Source organism: Anser cygnoides, chromosome 7 (genome assembly GCF_040182565.1).
Source record: "Anser cygnoides isolate HZ-2024a breed goose chromosome 7, Taihu_goose_T2T_genome, whole genome shotgun sequence".
NCBI classification, from domain to species: domain Eukaryota; kingdom Metazoa; phylum Chordata; class Aves; order Anseriformes; family Anatidae; genus Anser; species Anser cygnoides.
Window position 1 is genome coordinate 5,169,444 of NC_089879.1, and position 21,940 is coordinate 5,191,383.

A 21,940-nucleotide genomic window follows, 5' to 3' on the forward strand; every position below is an offset into this window, starting at 1 on the left:
CTGTGTTCCAGGCCCTTCACCAGCTTCGTAGCCCTTCTCTGGACACGCTCCAGGGCCTCGATGTCCTTCTTGCAGTGAGGGGCCCAAAGCTGAACACAGCGCTCGAGGCGCGGCCTCACCAGAGCAGAGCACAGGGGGACGATCACCTCCCTGCTCCTGCTGGCTGCACCATTCCTGACACAACCAGGCTGCCGTTGGCCTTCTTGGCCACCGGGGCACACTGCCGGCTCATGTCCAGGCGAGCACTGACCGACACCCCCAGGTCCTTTTTTCACTGCACAGCTTTCCAGCCGCTCTGCCCCGAGCCCGTAGCGCTGCACGGGGTTGTTGTGACCGAAGTGCCGGCGGGGAGCCCCGGCCCCGAGCCCCGACCCGGCTCTGCTCCGTGCCCGCGGGGCTGCGGCCGGGCGGGGCGCTGCGGGGCGGCCGAGCCCCGCCGGGCGGAGCGGGCCGTGCCGAGCCGTGCCGCCATGATCAGCGCGGTGGTGGAGTACCGGGGCTGGAAGGAGGGCAGCCGCTGCGGCTACTGCGCCTCGGCGCGGGGCAAGGTGTCCGTCGGTGAGTGCCGAGCGCGGCCGCCCTCACTAAAGATGGAGGGAGGCGCCGGGCCGGCCGGGGAGAACATGGCGGGGCCGCTCCTTCCTGCCGGCTCCGCCCGCGCCCTGCCCGCACCCAAGATGGCGGCGGCGGCCGGTTCCGGGGGGCCCGGGGCGCCGTGCGGGGCTGCGGGCAGGGAGCTGCCCTGAGCCGGGCGGGCGGGCGGCGAGCATGGCGGCGGGCGGCGGCTCGCCGAGCATCGTGGAGTACTTCGGCGGGGAGGACGGCTACCGCTGCGGCTACTGCAAGAACGAGACCGGCAACCTCTCCCACGGTGCGGGCCGGCCGCGGCCCGGGCGGGCGGGGACCGAGGGGCTGCAGGCTCCGGGCGGCTCGGAGCGGGCGGAGGCGGCGGGGCTGGGGGCAGCCGCTGGGCAGCGGCCGCCGTCCTTCTCCTCCTCCTCCTCCTCGCCTCAGCCCTTCCCGGCCCCCCGGCTCCGGAGCTGCGGCCTGCGGCGGGGCGGGCACCGGGCAGCGGTGTGGGGCAGCGCCCCGAGCCTTGCCCCGAGCCTTGCCCCGGGAGCTCGTTGTGTCGGGGTGCCCGAGCGATGGCTGTTGGAGGGCGAGGCGAAGTGCGCGATTAGCGTGCTAGGAAAGTTTAAACATTCCGCGTGAAGGTCAAATGAGCAGCATGGAGGAAAAGCGAGGAGGGTGTTAGTAACTAGTGAACCGCAGTGTCTCGAAATCTGTCTATTGCCGTTGGAGTAAGAGAGGGGAAGAGCGTGTTTGTGGGGGACTTGCCTCTTGCAGCCCTGCCTTTTGGGGAAAAAATCCCTTCCGCTGATAATACAGGTTATATGAGGATATACCTGCATGGCATTGGGCTGTTTAGGAGGATGATGCTTGCTCTCCACCCTTTCCATTATCAATCTGTTGTGTCGGGTGGGAGATCCGACACTGAAACTCCACGTACGCTGTTCTCTAGTGGGACAAGCATGGAAGAGCGGTGGGTTTATTCAACATAGCAAGTGTGCGTGACTCTGTAGCTTCAAACTCTTACATGATGATAAAAATGCTCTAGTTTAGGATCTTTTCCTTGTACACCTTCCTTTAAGTGCCAAACGTGTCCTATGATGCTCCTTCCTCCTCCGGTGGAAAGTAGCCACATGTAACAGTTACAGGTGTTCTACGTTTTTTGAGTATCAGATTTGAGCCTGCTCGTTTAGGCTAGCTTTTATTTTAAGGCCAAAACCTCACGTTTCCAAAGCGATTTCTTCAGAGAGAGTAGCAGCTGATCCCCACGGTGAGGCTCAACGAGTTTAACGCGACGGTCAGACAAGTTTTTCTTGGGGCAGCTGAAGGGAAGGCGAAGTCTGCTCTTTCCCCTGATATGCCGGTCCGGAGGTGGCAGCTCCCCGAGGTGTGCTCGGCTCAGCAACCACCTGCAAAGTGCTCCCTGAGAGGTCCCTGGAAAGGCGCTGGGTGAGCCTCAGCAGCTCCCCGAACAGCTCTTCTCGCCCAGTTTCTCACTCGGTTTAACAAAGTTAAGGAGCGCTTCTAAGGTTGGTGTATCTTGGGGAAAGGTAACAGGTGGAAACGTGAACTTTTCACTTTCGCTTTTAGAGCGATGATGTGTTTAATTCTATCAAAAGATTTCTGTAGTTGCTGCTTTTTTTAATGTGGAACGTGGTGTTGAAATGAGTAATTTATGAGATTTATCAATACGCCAAGTCCTTGAGAGACATCCATTCAAAAGTCGCTATTACCTGATTAATTTTACAGTGATTTCTGTAGAACTTGTTATATTTTAATGTGTTAAAGCATAACGATGGTCAGTCAAGTGTATTACTGTTCATTTCAGGTATGTGGGCACATTCAATGACAGTTCAAGACTACCAGGATCTCATAGATAGAGGATGGCGAAGGTAAATTTAAAAATAAAATAACATTATGCCTTTGTAGATTAACCTTAGTTTTGATTCGATTTAGAATCCAGATTTAAATTTTTGGCTTCTGAAAACAGATAACTAGCTTCCATAAAAGGTGGAAATAGAAATATTTGTCCTGTGCTCTGTGACTTTTAAAGCATGACACTGTTGAACAGGGAAAAGAGGATTCTCCTTTTCCTACCTGACACAAATATGGCGATAATAAATTAGTCAAGATCATGTGGGAATTTATTAATGATTAAAGGGTAAATATGTGTTTACAGCATACTGTATTTAAGGGCAATATTCGTTTAAAATATTCTTTAATTAAGCAAATACTGAGTGTTATGCTCCTTTTTTTTTTTCAGTGGTGTATGTTGTTTTAGATTACTTCTGTTCTTGGTGTTGCACTCTAAAAATGTGTGTTAAAGTCAGTCTGCCAACTTTGCATCTTATGCCCTTAAAACAGATGGAGGGGGAATTTCTGGAAGTTCAACATCATGAAAAACTTGAATGTTGAGGATTTAAGTGCCCCTAAATATAGGTTATTTTCAGAAAGTCGTAAATAGATGAATTAAAACAACTCAAACATTTCTGGTAGTGTCTGTCCTATTCCTTATTGCACAGGAAAACAAATGTCTGCTCTAATAAGGACAATTTGGTGACTTCAGGAATGTTTTTAAACATATCTGAATGTTTTTTAAACACACTGCGTAAACAAATTACAGCCAAGCAGATAAACAGATCAAGAGCTGCCAATTGAAAGCAGAGCTAGGATCACAGGCGTCTCTTGGCCACAATCAACAGGCCTGAGGATTGTTCACTGGGTGCAAATTTGATAAAAGACCTTTTTCTTTGCCTTCTGTTGTAATACTAGGATCCCTGGAAACTTTACTGCTGAATATATTTGGGATCTTCTATTTCATACTCCTTTCTGATGGGAATCCGATCAATTCTGAAACTTCATGTTTTCAGGGGAGATTTTTTTTTCTCTCCTATTCTAATGGAGTCTTTTCATCACAAGAAATACTACTTCTCTTCTTCTAACACCTGTTTTTAGGAATATGTGTATTGGTATTTTGTTATCAGTATTGGAGCTTATGCTGGAGCTCTAACAAGGAGCACAAATAAACGAATGTAACATGTGCAAGGGTAGCTCTTGTCACATTCTTCCCAGTTAGCTTCTGGGAAGGAGTCTGGACTTTCAGGCAGGAATGCGCTGGAGAATCCAGGGTATCATTTTTAATACATAAAGAGCACAGCAGATGCAACATGCTTTTCTTAGTTATGCTCTATGATTGAGTTTTGTTAATTAATACTCATTTATTTTAGACAGTATTCAGTATAATGGCAAAAAGCTGAAAAACTTGCTGCTTGGCTTTTGATACTCTTTATGTAAGAATTTTTTATTATTTAAACAAAATTTCTGGTTTTCCATTAATTTGTAGTATAAACAACAAGAAATCAATACTTTTTTTTTTAGAAGTGGGAAATATGTCTACAAACCTATCATGAATCAGACGTGTTGTCCTCAGTATACAATAAGGTAAGAGGCTTGGGATATAGAACTGTAACTGATGTGACTACTTAAAATGCGTCCAACCATTTGTGTTTACTGCTTTAAATACATAAAAGCAGATTAACTTTTTAAGTCTTAATGATACTAAATATATTCTGTTGGGCTCGTGAACAGGCAGATCAGTGGCTCTGTAGTGCTTTATTGTCAGCAGTCTGTCAGGTGTCTACCCATGCCCTTTGTGTCTGGATTGCAGTCCAAGGCAGGAGTCCTGTGACTGCCGTCTTGTTCGATGGTTGCAGGTGAACCAGTATGTCTGTATCCCAAAAACACTGCCTTAGTAGCCCAAATAAGAGAGGCTATCAGTAGACTAGGTATGAATAATTCCAAAGAGGCTTTTCTGCCATTAGTAGTTAGAATCAATGCTGTGTATATAAGATGGATAAGTGAAAAATTGTAGTGTGCTAGCCTCCTAGGAAAGCTTATTTCCTGCAGTGCTTCAGGTTGCCTTGGCATATTTTAGTGATTATGGTATCTGTGTATATCACTATAAAATGATATTATGGAGTACAAGGCAACATAACTTTAACGTTACACAAGAGTGTAAGAACGTTGATAAAATATTTGATCACTTAATATATGGAAATTTAAGAAATAATTAGGAAATATATATGTAGTGTAACTTTCTTCTTTGAAATAATCTTTCTCAAAAGAAGTAGTCATAACTTTTTTTTTTTAAGATGCCAGGCGTTGCGTTTTCAGACTTCCAAATCTCACAAGAAAGTTCTGAAGAAAATGTTGAAATTTATTTCCAAAGGAGATGTTTCGAAAGTGGTGAGTGAAGGTAAGAAAATCTTAGTGATTAAAAAGCAAGACTGATGTTTGAAATGAGGATCAAGACTGATTGATTGAATGGCTAATACACTGGTGTTTTTTTTCATGCAGGCCCCTTTATAGAGGGCTGGCTAGGTTGTTTTTTTTGCAGCATTTTGAATCAAGGGCGCTATGCTGCCCAGAGAACAAGTTGTGGTAGACGACTTGCTTTGCCACAATTTCATGGAATCGCAGAATGGTTCGGTTTGGAAGTGCCCTCAAAGCCCATTTCGTTCCGCACCCCTGCCATGGGCAGGGACACCTCCCACCAGCCCAGGTTGCCCAAAGCCCCATCCAGCCTGGCCTTGGGCACTTCCAGGGCTGGGGCAGCCACAGCTTCTCTGGATAGCTTGTGCCAGGGCCTCACTGCCCTCGTAGAATTTGCTCCTTGTTGAAGCATGTTTACTTATTTTTTGCTTAGACCAGCTTCTTTTTTTTTCTTTTTTTTTTTTTTTTTAAAGTCTGAGCACATACTTAGTGGCTGGTACCATCAGATTGTTTTTACCTCTGTCATAAAAGTGATAGTCTGAAGATTACTAAGCAGGACAGTAAATGGCAGAGAACAGGAAGAACAACGGGGGGGGGAAGGAGAGTTTTTCTGGCAGGTGACTGAAAAGTCCCACTCTGTTTATCCAACACCAAACCCAGCTACCCTCTGATAGAGAACCTGTTGTATCAGTTCTGAGATGCTATAATTTCCCTCTTGTAGATTTGCAATGTGAGATTAGTGCCCGTTTCAGTGTAGAAAATAAATCTATTCTCATTTATGAGTTGGTGCTAGTAATATAGGGTCATAAAGGAAGATTTCTGTTTTCAGACTATTCCAAACTTTCTGTTGGAAAACAGTTGTAAAATTGGAAAAGAGTTAATATAGACTTTAATTGTGCAAATTTTGAGCTGCAGTTACAGAGAGAGAAATTAACTCATGCAGTCTTTACTTATTTGCAGAAGAGCCTATGGATTCCCATATAGAGGATGTAGTCTCGAGCGATTTTGCATATAAAAGTGAATCTCAGGTCAGCCAGACTGAACTGACTCCGTTGAATGAGGATCACGCAGAAGGAGCGGAGAATGAAGATAAGGACAACGTTGAAACGAATGTGAAGAAGGTGGAGTCGGGTTCTCTTCAGATACCTGTAGATAAAGATGCAGCAGGCCCTGGAGAACCATCACATTCTTCTAAAACAGTTCATGCACCACCCAAGCCAGGTAGTTACAGTTCTGGTAGGAATCGGAATGTTTTCATTATTTGCATGTCGTTGAACACAATCCTTTTTTTTATTGCCTAGTAAATCACTAATTTTATTTTTTGCCAATTTATGGAATTATAGTGCATTCTTTGACAGGTGCTGCATGTTACTTGTTTTCTTAGTTTTTCCTGAAAATTGCATTGATTTTCATCATACCCAGGTTTTTTAGTTTAGTTATTGAGAATATATACCTACAGCTGACACTTTTCTCGTGTTCGAAAAGCTATTTCAGTTGCAGTCAAATAAGGTGATCGAATCTCATCAGATACTGGGACCTCTTTCCAGTTTGGGATACTTTTGTGTACAGAATAAGATGCACATCCAGCTTTCCCTTTCTTCTATGGGCATGTGGTGGTCAGGCATTACGTACCTTGAGGTATGTTTGTGCAAGACTAAAAGTTGGACACAGCTCTGGCTGGTGCCGCAGCAGTGCTGGCTACTACGTTAGGGTAAGGCTTAGTGTTGTCTCTTGTGTAGCAGTGGGAAACCAGTTTAAGATCTAATAAGAATACCTTAAGTATCGTTTTAACATTTCTTCATATCTGTAGGTTGTCTTGTTGTTATACAGATTGTGGAGTTTACACCTTGTGAATACGCTCCTGGAATAACTTAAGACACTATTACGTTTTCATATACTATTTGCCACAGACCTGAGTGGCACTGGAAATACATTCAGTATACTAAAGTGTTTTTATTTCATAGGCTTAAAGGAAATTTATTTAGTAGAAAGTTATTCAAACATATATAGAGAGCGATACTTCTCTATAAGCAATGACATTTTCTAGTTAAGATCTTTCATCTGCTTGGGAGCCTGCCTTGTTTTATATTTTGACAAACTTTAGCTTAGAAAAGCAGTGTCCCTAGTGGATGTGAAATTATGAAAAACTGTGATAATTTCTACTTTTTTCTTGCTGTGAACTTAGTATTACATTTCTGTAAGGAAGTACAGTAACTGTGCACTGAGTAAGGGAACCTCGATCATTTTACTTTCTGAAGCATTTCTACACTGCTAAAGCTCTCATGCTAAAAACTGAACATAAATGCATGTTCATTTCTAGAGTTTTGTGTGGAACTGTATGGAAATATTGATGACATCTTAAAAATAATTTCAATATAATAATTCTAATAGCATGGTCACTTTTTTTTTCCCCAAGGTGAACATTATCTCTTAGCAAGCTTTTGCATCATAATTGTAAAGATTTCCAAAATACTGCCTTTGGACTGAGTTCAGACACAAAATCTTTACCCTAAAAAAGGATAAGCTCATTGTCAGCCTGTAATCTTTTCCGTGTCGTAGCTGTTAGGCACCCCTTGCTGTGGCACGAGAGCCTGGAATCTCCATCTGATGGCAGTGGCGGTAAGCTTTTCGCACGGCTTGTTGTGACAGGGTAGACCGTGTGTCACAGCTGGTGGGTAATCCTCTTCGTGCCGCGCAGAGGAGTCCTTGAGGGTCTCTGGGGAAGAAAAGGCTGGGAAGTACTGCTAATGGGATGCTCGTGCAGAGTGCTGCGGGTTGCCTCTCTTAGAGCTGCTTGTGTGCCCTGTTCTTGTAGGATGTGGTAAGGGGTCAATGGATTATAGCCAGAATAATTCGTATTTGTTAAAATAATGTGAGCAAACATTCATTCCAATTGCATCAGGTTTTCACCAGCTTAACAAGCAATTTTGCATCTAAACAAAAAGGAAAGTTTTCCAGAAATGCTCAGTCAGAAACCCAGCAGTGCTGCATAGGATTGGTACTGTTGCAAGTTCCTGGAAAATGTGTCCAGAAGTTTTAAGATTGCATTTTATTTTTCGACTTTATAAAATGCAGTCACACTTTTATAGCCCTGCTGTGCAAATTTTCAAAACCCTCTTGTTCTTAAAATAATTAATGAAAAGCTTGATGTTATGTAACCTTAATTTTGGAAGCACCTATGTGGAAATTGACAGCAGATGGCAGTCTTGGGTAAAGATTATTGGTCTGAAAATGGCGAAGTGCTGTCTTTAGTTATGTTAGGAATAACCTTGGGTAAAACTTCAAACCCTGCAAATGCAGATAAAGGAAGTTTGAAATGTTGTTTGTACTGTGTTTCAGAAAAAGGGGGTTTGCTTTTATGGAGGAGAAATAATCATTAATGTGCTTCTCTCTGTAGGGTTTAAATTAAATGTAAAGGGAATAAGAAATGCATCAGAAAGCTTATTTGATATTGCCTTTTTTTATTTTTTTAGGATAGCTGGTGTCACAGGTCAAATCTAGTTTAAAATTTTCCAGATAGAAAGATGTTTAGTTTTCTTCTTGGAAAATGTAGACTTATTCCGTAATAAGATTGTTTAATTGCATTTTTATTCCTTTATAAACAAAACAGGTCATTGTCCTATAGGAATAATGGGCTGTTTCTGCACAGTTTCAGATAGAAAAGAAGGTTTGCTTATGTCTGCACGCACGTTCATTGTTTTAAGAAGTTTTTCTAGCTAACTTACAGCTTTTAGAAGATACGAGACATGAAACAGATCCCAAGGCAGATGAAGTGCTGTAACATTCTTCAAATTTATCACGGGTATTTTAAATAAACTCTTCCACTGACTGTTGTTTGCCCATGGTCAGATCCCATAATGTCTGTAATTTCCTCAGAATATTTGTCCTTTTCTGGCGAATACTTTAGTTGTGCGATGAGACAAATGCTCAAGAAGCATGACTGAGGTAAGGACACTTGATGTGAAATTGGCTGGTTCAGTTACAGGACGTGTGAAGAGCGCAGAAGTAGCGTTAGCTCCCTTTCGGAGTCCCTGAGATGCCCTCGATGATTCAGTTTTCGTGGAGCCTGTGTGGAACAACCCAGCTGGGGCTTTTCTGGGAGAGCCACGAAGAGCTCCCCCAGGAGTGTGCTTACAAACTGGTTTAAGAGCGCCGTTTTCAAGAGTTTTCCACGGTTAATGTAGAGAATGTCCTCGACTGAGCAACCACCAACATTGGTAAAAATGTATCCTGCAGGTCAGGGAAAGGGCGTACGCGTAGGCGTACTGTTTGCTTTATTTCAGATTTTTCAGATTTCAGATTATTTCCAGTTCGTTGTTTTTCTTCCTGTTTTGGAATGTATCTCCAAAAGAGGATCGTGGTGTTTCAGTGCAGTTGAGGCGGCGTTACCGTGGAAGTCTCGTGTATCCTGTAAGTTCTGAGCAGTGGACGCTGCACTTTGGGCAATGGTGGCTACATAATCTGAGATCAGAATACCTTCCCCATGTCCTGTGGATTTACAAGTCACTGAGTCTTGATCCACTGAACTGGGGGCTTCACGCAACCAAGTTCAGCATGCGTCATCATAAGAAGCAATAGCAAGATGCTAAGAAATAATCTTCAGTGGCTTAGAATTAATAAGTTTGCAAATAAAATCTGCTTCCCTTACTCCAGCTGCCATTACTGTAAGCTTGTTCTCGTAAAAATATTATATCTGGTTTCCTATATCTTTTTCTCTAGAACTCTAGAGCCTGTGCCTGGGATTTAATTAAATAATCCCATTCATGGGAAAAAAACAGCTGACAGTACTTCTTTCACCATCTTGACTGTAAAATAAGCTGGGAAAAAAAAAGTGATAAACTAGTGTTTTTCCCTTAAATAAAATACCATTTTTTTTGGTGTAGTAGTGTTAACAGAGACACCAATACAAAGTTTCCTGATGAATACCTAGTGCGGGTTAAGCCATCGCATTCTGTATGGTACGTGCATTAAAAAGAATAGTTTCCTGATGCTTGAAAATTGATCCCAATATGTTTTGACAACTTCTGTGTTGTAGTGGTAAAGAAGGATGCAGGCAGTGGCTCCTTTCTTGCAGGTGCAGTGAACCTAAATGCATCAGTGAGCTTTTAAAGTAGCAGTGCTCTCACCATTTCCAGTTTGCAGAGGCATGCCACTGTTCACCCTTGTCCTTAGGGAAGATTTGAAGTGGGTAGAGGAGGAGAAGGGTGTCGCTGTTGGCTAGTAAGTTACTGGTAAGAAGCAGGAGGAGAAGGAAAGAGAGCTCTAACCACAGTTTCAAAGGGGTTCTGGACAAAATAATTTCCAGGCCTCTTAGAGAGTAAAGTGGGATAAGCCATAGTTAAGTCTGGGTTTGGATTATCCTTTATCTCCTATAAATATTAGCAGAGTTGGAAATGTGTCGTCCTAATGCTTCACATGAAAGCGCCTGACCAGTCAGGGTACATTCCCATCTGAAAAGGTCAGTCAGTCTTTCAGAAGTTTCCAGTGTGTCTTTTTGCAAATATATGGATTTGGGGAGAAAGCTTATGGCATAAGGAGACTACTTCAGCAGTTTGTCATAATATTTGTTGCAGGTTTTGTTCTGTGCAAGATATATGATTCTGTATTTCCCTCGGTGGGAGTAGTCTTCCATTATTCCTCTCCTTTTGAAATCTTTAATATTATGGCTCTTTTTTGGCCTCCAGCTCAACTACCACTGCATGTAAAAAAGTAATATTAAATACAGAATTAGAGTTACTTTTGATTACATTGACTGGCTGATAATATAAAAGTAAATTTTCCCTCTGTGTGGAACTTTCTGTATTGGCTGAGACAGCTCCGTGTTGAAATTTCATTAATTCTTCCATCGCTGTTTTGAGCAGTGCAGCAGGTTCATACAGCTTTTACTCAGCTTCTGGAACGGATGTGATGTTCGGTTACTTGCCGGTGCTACTTGGAATAGCTGATAACAGTGTACAAAGTTGAAGAAAAAGTGAAAGATGTAACTACGAGTGTTAGGAAAATTGTTTCTCGTTTCTGCAAATTTTTAGAAATCTGGATTTATGAATTTACCGCCAGTATCAATTAAAATAGTAATATGGGGGGAAGTCGCTACTTGGAAATAGATTATTTGTTTGCTCTACATTCCTTTCAGTGCATTTTCTGGGCGGAATGTAGACCAGGCATCTTTTTCACATTGAAATAAGTTCAATATTTTTATCGTTCTCCTAGACTCATATCTTGACTTTTCAATCTTACGTTGCTATCCTAAGTATAAAAAAATTCCGGACCCTTTATTAAGGAATTTGGGTCAACCTACGTTTTTATTTGTGCAGGTCTTTGGCTTTATATTCCTTTAAGGCTAAGTTCTTGCAGTACCAATTACTATTGTCCATGGTGATCCTTTTGTTTTCTAGATGTGACTTCTCTTTTAAGTAAATAGCATTTCATTAATAAAACATTATGAGTGTTTAAAAATATTGGAGTAGAGTTAAATTGATAAAAGTCAATCTACTAGTAAAAACAGATATCTGAATATTATCTTAAGAAAAGACATAAAATTACGTGGCCTTTTGCTCCTCTTTCATGACGTTAGTGGTGTTTGTATTTGTGTGTACTGGGTAGGGATTCTAGGTGACAAGAAATAAATCCTTTTTCCTTTGTTTTCTGTAGGAGTCTATTGTGTAGCAACTTGAGTCTCTTATGCACTAGAAGAATTCTCTTTATGAATTTGGCGATGAGGTTTTGTGGTTGAGGGTTTGTTTTTGTTTTTCCCTTTCGTTATTTCAAGCTGATCCTGTAGCTGTTTGGATATAAGGCATCATAATACCAGGCACAAAATAGAAGCTTTTGTTTGCTTTTGAGAGAAGGATCTGGCATAATGATTTAATGACAGACTTAGGGGGAAGTCTTTTCATACTACTTTAAATATATTCTTGATTCTGGCTTAGACAGCTATAGAGGAAAAGATCATCGCGACTTACTTTGGTGTTGGGTGTTGCCAGTAGCTGTGAATGAATGACCACATTATGTTCAGACCATGGTCTGCAATTATTGGTAATTTTAACCATTTCTTTTCAGTCGTCATATGAGGGCCACTTGTTTGTTGCAAAATGTGGTGTTTAATTCTTTGCTTGTGTCTTTGAAGGCAAAGGGGCTGATCTGAGCAAGCCGCCGTGTCGAAAAGCAAAGGACATACGGAAAGAAAGAAAACTGCAGAAACTCCTTCAGAACCAGATGGGCACGCTTGAAGGCTCTCCACTTCAAGCAGGGCATCAAGCTCTCCTCTCACAAAACTCTAAGACTCCGACAAACCAACCCAAATCTATTGAAGACTTCATTTTTGTCTCTTTGCCTGATGATGCACCACACAAATTAGAGGTAATGGCTCATTCACTGCTGTTGAAGGCAAATTAAAGAGAAGTCTTGTTAAGGAGTTTTTTAAACTCTGCAAATGCTTAGGTGCTTAGTGTCTGTGACTTTGCTAACTGGCTGTAGATTAAATCTTAAAATATATGTGGTGCATCATGATATATTTGGTCCAGCTGAGTTGTGTGTAACCACAAGGGGGTGTTCTTGCACTTAGAGTCAGTTGTAGAAGACACAAGTACAGTTAACAAAATACTTGTAAATTGATTTCATACTGAGTGACTTGAAAATGAATGACTATGAATTAACTGGGTGCTGAATGATTAGAGAGATTCAATATTTAGTTTTGCAGTAATAGTTGAACTATTTTCTCTATTAAAACTTGACAAGAAAGCAGTAACTGTTCATAAAGCTAAACAGATAAGAAGAGAGCTCTTCTTTATAAATGTCAGCGGTACTTACTGATGTCTTTCGAAGCCGTTAAAGTAACGGTAGAAAATTTGCATAGTATCCTGGTTGCAATCAAATCTATTTGTAATATAGAGACAGTCACTTTTTGACTTCCTAACATAAGTTAATCATAAACACAATATTTTTCTTCTGGAAGCTGAAAAGCTTTCAGAATTAAAAAAAAAAGTCCTTTAGCTACTGATTATCAATTGGAAATTAAATTTTAAATATCCTTTTATTACTTGAAGTGGTGATGACTTAGAAGATGCACCTTAAATAACTGACAAGAAGCCATGAAATTGATTTATTTTGCTAACACTTCCATATTTCTGATGAACCATATAACAGAAGGCCTTGTCTGAACATTTTCATTTAGAAGATGTGGGGAGAATTAAAAGAAGAATGGTTCTAGCAGTGCTTTCTTAGATTCTTTGTTCTTTACTATGTCTGTCAAGTGTTTTTTTTTTATTGTAGAACCAATAGTTATTTATGACAATGAAACCATACTGAAAATAATGTGGGTTTTGAAATGAACATGCCCTTAAGTATGCTTGAAAAGAAATGCACTGTTGCTCATGTGATAGCATACCTTTGGTCAGGGAGCAATCACTTTTACTAAAAACACAGTTTAATTTATAGATTCTTAAAATTTATTTCATTTTCTTGTGTGTAAGGGTGGTGGTGAGGAAGACACATAACTTCCTATTAAAATTAACTCATAATTGAGTATGGGAACATTGTTTCCTCTTCCTCTTTAAATTTGAAAAATAACTGGATGTCCCTTTGGGATTATGGCAATGCAAACGTGTTCTTTATCCAAAGAGCACAGATATGAGTCTTCCAAATACGTGGATCTTTCAAGTATATTTCAGTATGGTAAGAAACCTCAGGAAGAGAAAATTTGAAAATGTATAGAAAATCTCTTTAAAATGACATTCTTTATACCATTTGTTGGTATTATTTCCTGAAAACTATTTGTGTAGTTCCTGTAAAGGCACTTTAGTTGATTCATAATTTGAAAACCTTGGATGTCAATCAGTGTAAACATAAAAGCCTTCAATAATCTAAATTGAGCTGAAGAATTGGAAGGCTATTGTCTAATATTAATCGAAGTGTTAGGGTGCTTTTGCAGGAAGTCAAAATGTCTCTCTGTCATGATGCTTGCATATGTTTAAATATATAATAATTGTGTGATATTGTAATAACAAATGTGTTTAACTTCTTCTGAAGGTGAGGGTGGTGAGATCATCTCCACCAAGTTCTCAGTTCAAAGCCACATTTCAGGAGTCTTACCAGGTCTATAAACGTTACCAGATGGTTATTCACAAGGACCCACCTGATAAACCAACTATAAATCAGGTCAGAAGGCCAAATGAATTTTATGCAAAGCTCAGCTTCCCCTCCATTTTATGTGTCTTGCATAGATTCTAGGAGAAACAAACGTGGATTTTATACTCATTTTATACTGAGGGGAATGTAGAATACTGTATCAAATAAAATCAACATTCTGAAAGTGCAAACTTTTGATATCTCTTTGTGAGTGCCACAAATATTTGATGTTAATTGCAGATTGAAAAGCTTAGGAAGTTAGTTGGGTATGATATTGAGTAAGAGATGGAGGAGATAAAGCTTTTGGAGATAAACGTTGTGGGCCATATGAATACAAATTTCCTAGGAAATAAAAATGGCTGGACACATCCTGATAACTAGTCTCACTGGCTGTGGTTTGAATGCATCCTACAGAGGAACAAGCATGAGAGGCCAACATGCGAGTGAAGGAATCATCACACACACAAATTGTTTAAGGTTCGCAGAAGTTGTATAAACCACTTCAAGAAGTGATTAGTGCACTCCATCTAAATTGCACATCTTTACTGCTTCTTGTAATGTCTAGGTAGTGTGTAATAGTTACTTGTGTCAGGCATATTGCCTCCCAAACACTAAAAAGATTCTGGAGTTTGGAGGAAAAAAAGTGTACATAGCAAGAATATATAACTGCTAAACCAGGGACAAGAAGTGATGTGCCATTAAAAATAATACATTTAAAAAATTCTTGAGGTTGTACAATGAAAATACAAATTTTAGTTGATTTGTTAGGTACTTGGTCAAAAAGTAGGTCGAGTGCTTTGGAGTGTTCTAGTGTTACAGAACTTTTACTCTTTCATGGAGCTATCAGCAGTCAGCTTAAGGTTAGTGTTAGTTGCCATATAAATATACTTTCCCCTGTAGGAGCTTTACTTTTTACTATATTTAAAGTCAAATACTGACTTCAGAGGCTTTGAAATGCATAGGAGGAGATCTTTCACTAGCCTTACCTTCAGAAGCATATTACCTGATTATATGCACTCAAAATAGCATGCTTGTATTTTCCTTGCTCTGAAGGTGAGGTTAGTACCTGTCTCCTTTGAGGACCCACAGTTCAAATCATCCTTCAACCAGTCAGCCACTTTATTTGCCAAGTATCAGATGGCTATACACAAGGATACACCTTCTGAATGTGGCGAAAATGAGGTACAGTTCACTGCATGCGCCTTTACGAAAACATTTTTTACTGTACAGTTAAATGGTGGGAAATGGTATCTCCTAGAGTGATTCTAAATATTAAAATACGGAGTTTCAATTTGGGAGGGAAAATGTGTTTTCTAGCGAGCTTCTGTGGTTTTTAGTAAGCTTCTGTTGTAGGCTTCAGCCCAGGGGAAACTGAACTGAAGAGGGTGGGAGTATGCGTTATCATAACTGACTAATAACGGTTTTATTTTTAGTTAAGTAGAACTGTTTGTATGTGATTTGTAAAGAGGTTAGGGAGAGATTTCTGCTGAAAATGGGATAATGGTATGGAAATGCCTTTTTGATGACAAGCATCTTCTGCTTTAAAGTCATTTGTTACTTCCTTCATGTTTGTCCATAAGTTTTTTTCGTTTCACTTAATAGGTTAAGGTTTTAAAAAACTCAATTTCATTCACATCCCATTGTTAAGCATACCTCTTAATTAGAATTCAACTTTGCAGTAGAAATAGTAAAAAATACTGCCATTGACTGGTTGCCTTAGATGTAATGAGAGTACGCTATATACGAATAAGGCTGCTTTTAAAATAGAAAAAGGTGTTTGCAGGATGCTAATCCTAATGTAATAAGGTTAAAAATATTAATAATAAGACCAGTGGGGTTCTAAACAAGCAGCAAGTCTTCGGTTCTTTGGCAGGTGCCCCAACATTTTCATTAGCAGAATTAACAAAGCTGTCAGAGAATTTCAGTTCTCTCATTTCTATCTGCTGCAAATATAAGACTTCAGTATTGATCAATTCTGTCAGACCTTTTGGTTCCTGGGAGCAAGACATGCAGAAGTGATACCTAGCGAGCTGTGGCTGCTTTCCAGGTAGAATAATAAAACCATATAATCATTTTTGGCTTTAGTTCAAAAGCATGTACGGGGAGCATTTTTGTAAGATCTGTGTAATGCTACTGTGGGAAACCATAAACTCTATTTCACTTTGTTTTGTAAAATAGTAGGACTCATAACAATAAGTAGTAGTCTCTGCCTATTTCTTAATTACTGACATAAATGGGGTTAATTATAATATGGTAAAAATTGGAAACGTCGAGAAAGTCTGAGCTATTTACTAGATTTGTAACATGCATTACCTGGGCTGATCTGGGACCTCATTTGCCTGCTACAATGAACGTATTCCAGCCTTACTGCTTAGATAGAACATGTAATCCAGCATGCTTTTGCTCTGAAAATTGTTACTGCAAAGAGAGTGGTGAGAACTTCCTAAATTTATACATTCTGTGTTTGGAATTACAGATTATACATTGCATACTCCCCTCATGAAGAATCAGTATCACCAGGGCTGCTTGCAGTTCAGTTCTGAATGGCATTTGGCACTCGGTTCATCTAGCCCTGTTTGGTCAGAGTGCATGGCTTGGTTTCGGGTTGGGTTTGATGGGGCTAATCACCCATATATACATATTTATATTCAATCTTTTTATTACAAACTGAGGGAGTCTAGAGAAGTAAAGCTGTTTAAAGATGTATATTCACAATTATTCACAATTTCCACTGCATTAAAGTGTAAAGTCTAACAAGAGTTAATTCCTGATAGGAAGGAGATGGATTTCTCTTCATGCTGCTAGTAGTTCACTGGGATTTTATCTTCCTGTTTTTCCCTGTTACTTGTCATAGGTGTTTGTTTTTTTTTTCCTCTGGCATCGTGTTTGTGCAGGCTTAGTACAGTATTCCAGGGGAGAAAGGAACTTCTCTGAATCTTCTAGTAAGTGTAAAACCTCAGTCTGATGCTGGTGGGTTTTAATGTAGATCCTTCTAAAACACTAGTAATTAGGTGTGTTCACCTGACTGTCTGGTTAAGAAGGTCTTGCTATTCACAGTTATTAGGCACCAAAGCTCAGTCACCTCAATCAAAAGCATTTTGTGTTTGATCCCTGGAGGAAGTAAACTGAAGAATATGTTACACGAAATGTATTTTGGTGTCGGTTAGAAGCCCTTATGCTGAATCTTTGTAGGAGGAGAATTACTGGAGTCTCTTCTAAGAACAAAAGATAGTAAGTAGGGTAAAACTGGTCCAAGTTTTTTAGAAGGACAGTGGAAAGTGCTGTTTGAAAGACCTCAAATTTTTTCTTCCTCTTTTTCAGACTTTGTAATATATCATACAGACATTATGGAGCCAAGTAATTTTTAAGTAAAGGTAGAATGAAATTCTGTCCTATACACAGGGCTTTTTTCAGGGTAGTAACAAGTCTGCGTTGGGTTTTAAACTGGCAAACATCCAGGAATTTTTTGGATCTAAAATTAAATCTAGCTTTTAATCTGTGCAAGCTAATATAACTGTGTGTGGCTGATGAACCTCCTTTGCTGATAAGCCTCCACTTCAGGGAGAGTCCTGCACACTTTTGTGTTTGGAAAGCTTCTAGTTTAGGAAAAGTATTTAATTTACATTTGGCTGAACACTTCACATTCAGAAACCTGCCTATATTTAAATTCATAATCCAACAAAAATTATTGTGGGACGTATTAACAAGTTCTTTTTGGAATATATTATTAAATTGTTGGCATTGCAATATACTGTCTGCCTGTATGATCTACTAGACTAGCTTTAATATTAACAGTATTACATTAAAAGGCAATTTTAGGAACAGACTTATAATTCTGGTGATTTGAAAATAACACTAATGTGGAAAGTTGTAAAAAAAAAAAAAAAAAAGTCACAATATTAACATAAGGTACATGAACCGTGAAGACGATTATTGCTCAATGCATGTGAAAGAAGGCCCTCTTTTTGCACCTATGCAACGTGTATACATCTTTTGATCAAGGTTTTATGTGAGGAGGGGTCTAGGTCAGTTTCAGTACAGGGAACCCATGGAAGGCTTAACACCGAAGCTTACTTAGAACTTTTAGGCACTCTTTGCTTAGTGCTGCTCTGAGACCATTGGGAACGGGTGTTTCGGTGCCTTCAGGCCAGCGGGTCTTTTTGGGATTTTGCCTTCACCTCCTGACTTCCTCTTCTTTGGAATCTCTGATGGAGACTGCAGTTACATTAGTAAGCTCATGGGTGCCACGTTGTGCCTCTCTTCTTTTCCTCCCTCGCTGCTACTGCCACTGATTTGATCCTTGATCGATAATAGCTGTTTTTTTTTTTTCATTTGTAATTTTAGAATTACTTGTGTACTGTGTTATTAATGCACATTCTGAAAAAATATATTGCTAAAGCTTTTATCTTCAAAGCCTAAATATTTGGGAAGCAGAAAACCTCTCTTGGGGTTTGTTACTCCAAGTTTCACTGTCAGCTTAACAGGCCCTTAACAAACCCCCTGCATTCTTCATTTTGATTTAACCTGTGGTCTCTTCAAACCACAGCGTGCTGTGTGTTTATGGTCTTTGAGCTTGTATCTGTGTGACAGAATAAGTGAAGATCTTCTGCTTAAGGAAGTACAGGAGTTTATTAAGTGCTAAGTGAAATACCAGAAAACAAACCTTTCTTGTAGAAAAGGTCTTGTCTTTTTTTTCAATGCAGTTTATTTTTGATGAGCATAGGACTCGTTTATTAGTTCTGGTTCATCAAAGTGGATATTTTCTGGAAATTCACAGCTACAGCAGTTCTAAGATCAAATTCCACTTCTGACTAAAGCCTTGTACATTATATATTCTGTTCCTTTAGCTATTAAAATATAGTCTGGTTCTGACACCAGTTTACCTTAGTAAGTTTTTTTTAAAAAAAGCTGAAAAGTTCAACTTTCTGTAGCAAAATAAATAAATAAAAGCAATTTGCAGTTGTGCTTTTACATGTTTAAAGAGAAGTAATTATTCTGCTACAGTATCTGATTTAGCATCCTATAGTCTTGTCCATGGCTTTCTATCATTGAAAATTTATCTCCTTTAAAAATATATTGCTTTTTCTCCCCTTTACTCCTCTACTCAGTTACTATTTTTTTTCCAGTTTTCTCATTCTTCAGTGATGTTTTGAAGACAGTGGTTTTCTTAACTTTCTGGCAGTGTTTCTTAGCACAGCTTGTATTGATACAGGGCTATCTACTTTTTATTTCTGAAACTCCCTTTCTTCTTGTAATTTAATCTTTGTACAATGTTCCTTTTACAAAAATTGAACTATCATATCTTCAGTAACTCCTCGCATGCTGTCTGTATTTAACTTTGGCCAGTCATACCCTGCTGAATAAGTTGGCTATCAAACAGCGTTTTGTCCCTTGTGTTAATTTAAGCCTTACTTGGAAAACTGTACTTGTTTTACTACTCTGATAATCTAGTTTAAGGCATTGAATAACTTATGGTGGTGCAGGGTTTTGCAGAATCGTGTATTTTCAATGCTTTGGCAAAAGCCGTATTTGTTTATTCTTTATCTGGAGTCACGCTTACTCTAAGGTGGTCTTTGGCTGCTAGCCTGGCGTAATGCAAGTGCTTGATAGTAATCTTGCAATCTGGTTTAAAGTTTGAAAATGGGGGGTGGGAGAGACAATGTGAGAATTTCTTCTGGGCCAGTTGGTTTGGACGTGCTCGGTGTGCTTAAGTTTCTGTGAAGAGGCTTCAGTAAAACTGGGCCAGCTGAAGAGGCTGCGTCCACCCACCTTGCTCTTGTGTAGATCTAGTGTCTGCCGCGCCATGCTGACTGTTTTGTCCGAAAGGTTAAGATTAGATTACACCATGCCATGAGTATTACTGCTACAATGTTTACAGTCACTGCTCGTACAAATTTTGAGGTAAAAGTCTGCATTTAAACGCATTAGGGATAGTTTGCTGCATTCGAGTATCGTGGTGTTGGTGTACCGGAAGAGCAGTTTGGGTGAGTGCATCCACCTCAGTGTGTAGGCCTCAAATTTTTGGTTGGGGTTTTGCTGGAGAGAGGCAGCGCTGAGCCCTCATAGATCCAGTGGCTTCTGTCTGTGCTAACAAAAAGGAGTGTAGAAATGTGGTAGTGGCGTTAAACCTGCTCCAAGTCCCAGTGGTGCTCTGGCCCCCGAGGTGAGGAAACCTGCCATTGCTGTGAGGGCATCGTCGCTATCTCCAGCGCTGAGTAGAGAACATGGTAAGGTAGAAGTATGTTTGCGATCTGCTAAATAAGATCCTATTCTAGGAACGGTTTTAAGCATCTCCTGTAATCAGATAACTTAGCTTGTGAGTGAATTTTTTTCAAATCTCTGTTTTTGTCTTGACGTAAAAGCTGCAACTCTTTTTTGTATAGGCTTTTCAGCTACTGATTATCCTCTCTTGTCTTTTTTTGTCCAGTATAAACCGAACTTCTCTTGAAAACCTTCTGAAAACCCTCAAAACCCTTTAGTCAGCCTCAGAACTGGCCTGCTTGTCCCTGTGCTTCGGAAGGCAGTCAGCTGCTGGTGGCCTGCAAAGTAGGAGGCACCTAACAGCATCTGTGTCGGCGTGGTTTTATTGAACGGGTTGGTGTCCTGAGGAGAAACGTAGCAAACCACTCTCTAATTAAAAGTTGCTCTTAAATAGTGCTGTGGAAGAGCTGATATTTCAGTTTTTCCTCTGTGGGAACATAAAGCCTTATTATGCTGCGATGTAAATGCAGTTATCTGCTTTCTGAGTAATGTATTGTTATCTTTAAATGAGTCGTTGGGCAAATCTGGAGAATTAGGGGAAACCCCAACAGGTTATTAAGTGGGGAAGTATTAATAGCTGAATGAATTAATATACAGGCATGGAAAATAGGTGTATCACTGCCTATTGAACAAGTTTATCCAAGGCTACTCTTGGATTAACCAAGCCCAAGAAGTGTTCGGTTTTGAAAGAGGTAAAAATGTGCAAGGAAGGAACCTGCGCTAGTGTTTGTCACGTTTTGTGCACTTCTTCTGGCCTTTTTTCTTTTTGGAAATAATGCGCACAGATCTCTTTCTCTGGTCCAAGGTGATAGTTCTTATGCACTGTTCAAATAGAGCTCTTGTTTGCTAGCATTTATTCTTTCTTGATAAAGTAGTGGAAGACTATATTCATGTTTAATATGTGGATCTGTGTATATAACTTATAAAAATCCACAATGTAATTAAGAATTTATTTACATCTACAAGTTACATTTTTTTTCTGCTTGGGTTGTAGTTGTATTTATATTTTGAAAAAATTCAAGCTGTAATTGAAGAAAAATTGCAAAAATGTAACCTGGGAAAACCTGAATAAGGGCAACTTCTATAATGAACAGAGAGGCGATATCAGGCTGAGCATCCTTTGATTAAATAGGCATTGTTTGCCTGTATTTCAGTGCAGGATCAGTTGGAACACAAAGCTGATCAGCAGATCAAGAGTACCGTGATTGTTCAAATAAATTTTGTGAATGACACTTTGTCCCCTCTTTTGTTTTTTCTTCAATTGACAGAAGAAAATATGAGTCTTTATAATACAGCTTTGTCATAATTTCTGCACAGCAAAATGGACAAATGCGGTTTTGTGATCAGTAGGTTTGTGGATGTTGAGCAACTCACATTTTGATAGCATTTGGTTATTTTGCTGGATGACATAGTAAAATATGCTCACTATTGGCCTGTAAGAGCAGTAGTCTTTATTTTCTTCAGTAATCTTTATAAGACTTTCTGCATACAATACTGCATATTGCAGTTGATCTGTATGAAAATATCTTTAATTTGTAACAAAGGCACTTCAGTTGTTCTTTGTATTTAGAAATCAACTTTGGTTCATCCAAACTTGATGTATTCTCATAAATGCATGTGAACTACAACTTGTTCTTTCATTGATGTTTTTTTCCAGTGCTTGCTTTGTCTGTATTGAATGTGAAGTAGTACATAAAAGAAAAAAGCTGTG

At 39.9% G+C, this 21,940-nt stretch overlaps 1 protein-coding gene across 7 annotated transcripts in view; it reads left to right on the forward strand.

Moving 5' to 3' along the window:
* The first annotated feature begins 420 nt into the window (after positions 1-420).
* ATE1 (arginyltransferase 1) overlaps positions 421-21,940 on the forward strand; it is an 88,143-nt gene continuing 66,623 nt past the window's right edge. Inside the window, exons 1-7 of one of the 7 annotated variants that reach the window (XM_067000484.1) lie at positions 421-558; positions 2,399-2,462; positions 3,949-4,011; positions 4,722-4,825; positions 5,803-6,063; positions 11,969-12,201; positions 13,870-13,998. In XM_067000484.1, the coding sequence (XP_066856585.1) occupies positions 471-558; positions 2,399-2,462; positions 3,949-4,011; positions 4,722-4,825; positions 5,803-6,063; positions 11,969-12,201; positions 13,870-13,998 (942 nt within the window). In that variant the 5' untranslated portion in view covers positions 421-470. Of the gene's footprint in view, positions 559-668; positions 872-1,128; positions 1,544-2,398; positions 2,463-3,948; positions 4,012-4,721; positions 4,826-5,802; positions 6,064-11,968; positions 12,202-13,869; positions 13,999-15,021; positions 15,151-21,940 lie in introns of those variants that run through there. The other 6 variants (XM_067000485.1, XM_067000483.1, XM_067000482.1 and 3 more) reach the window with 6 other exon arrangements.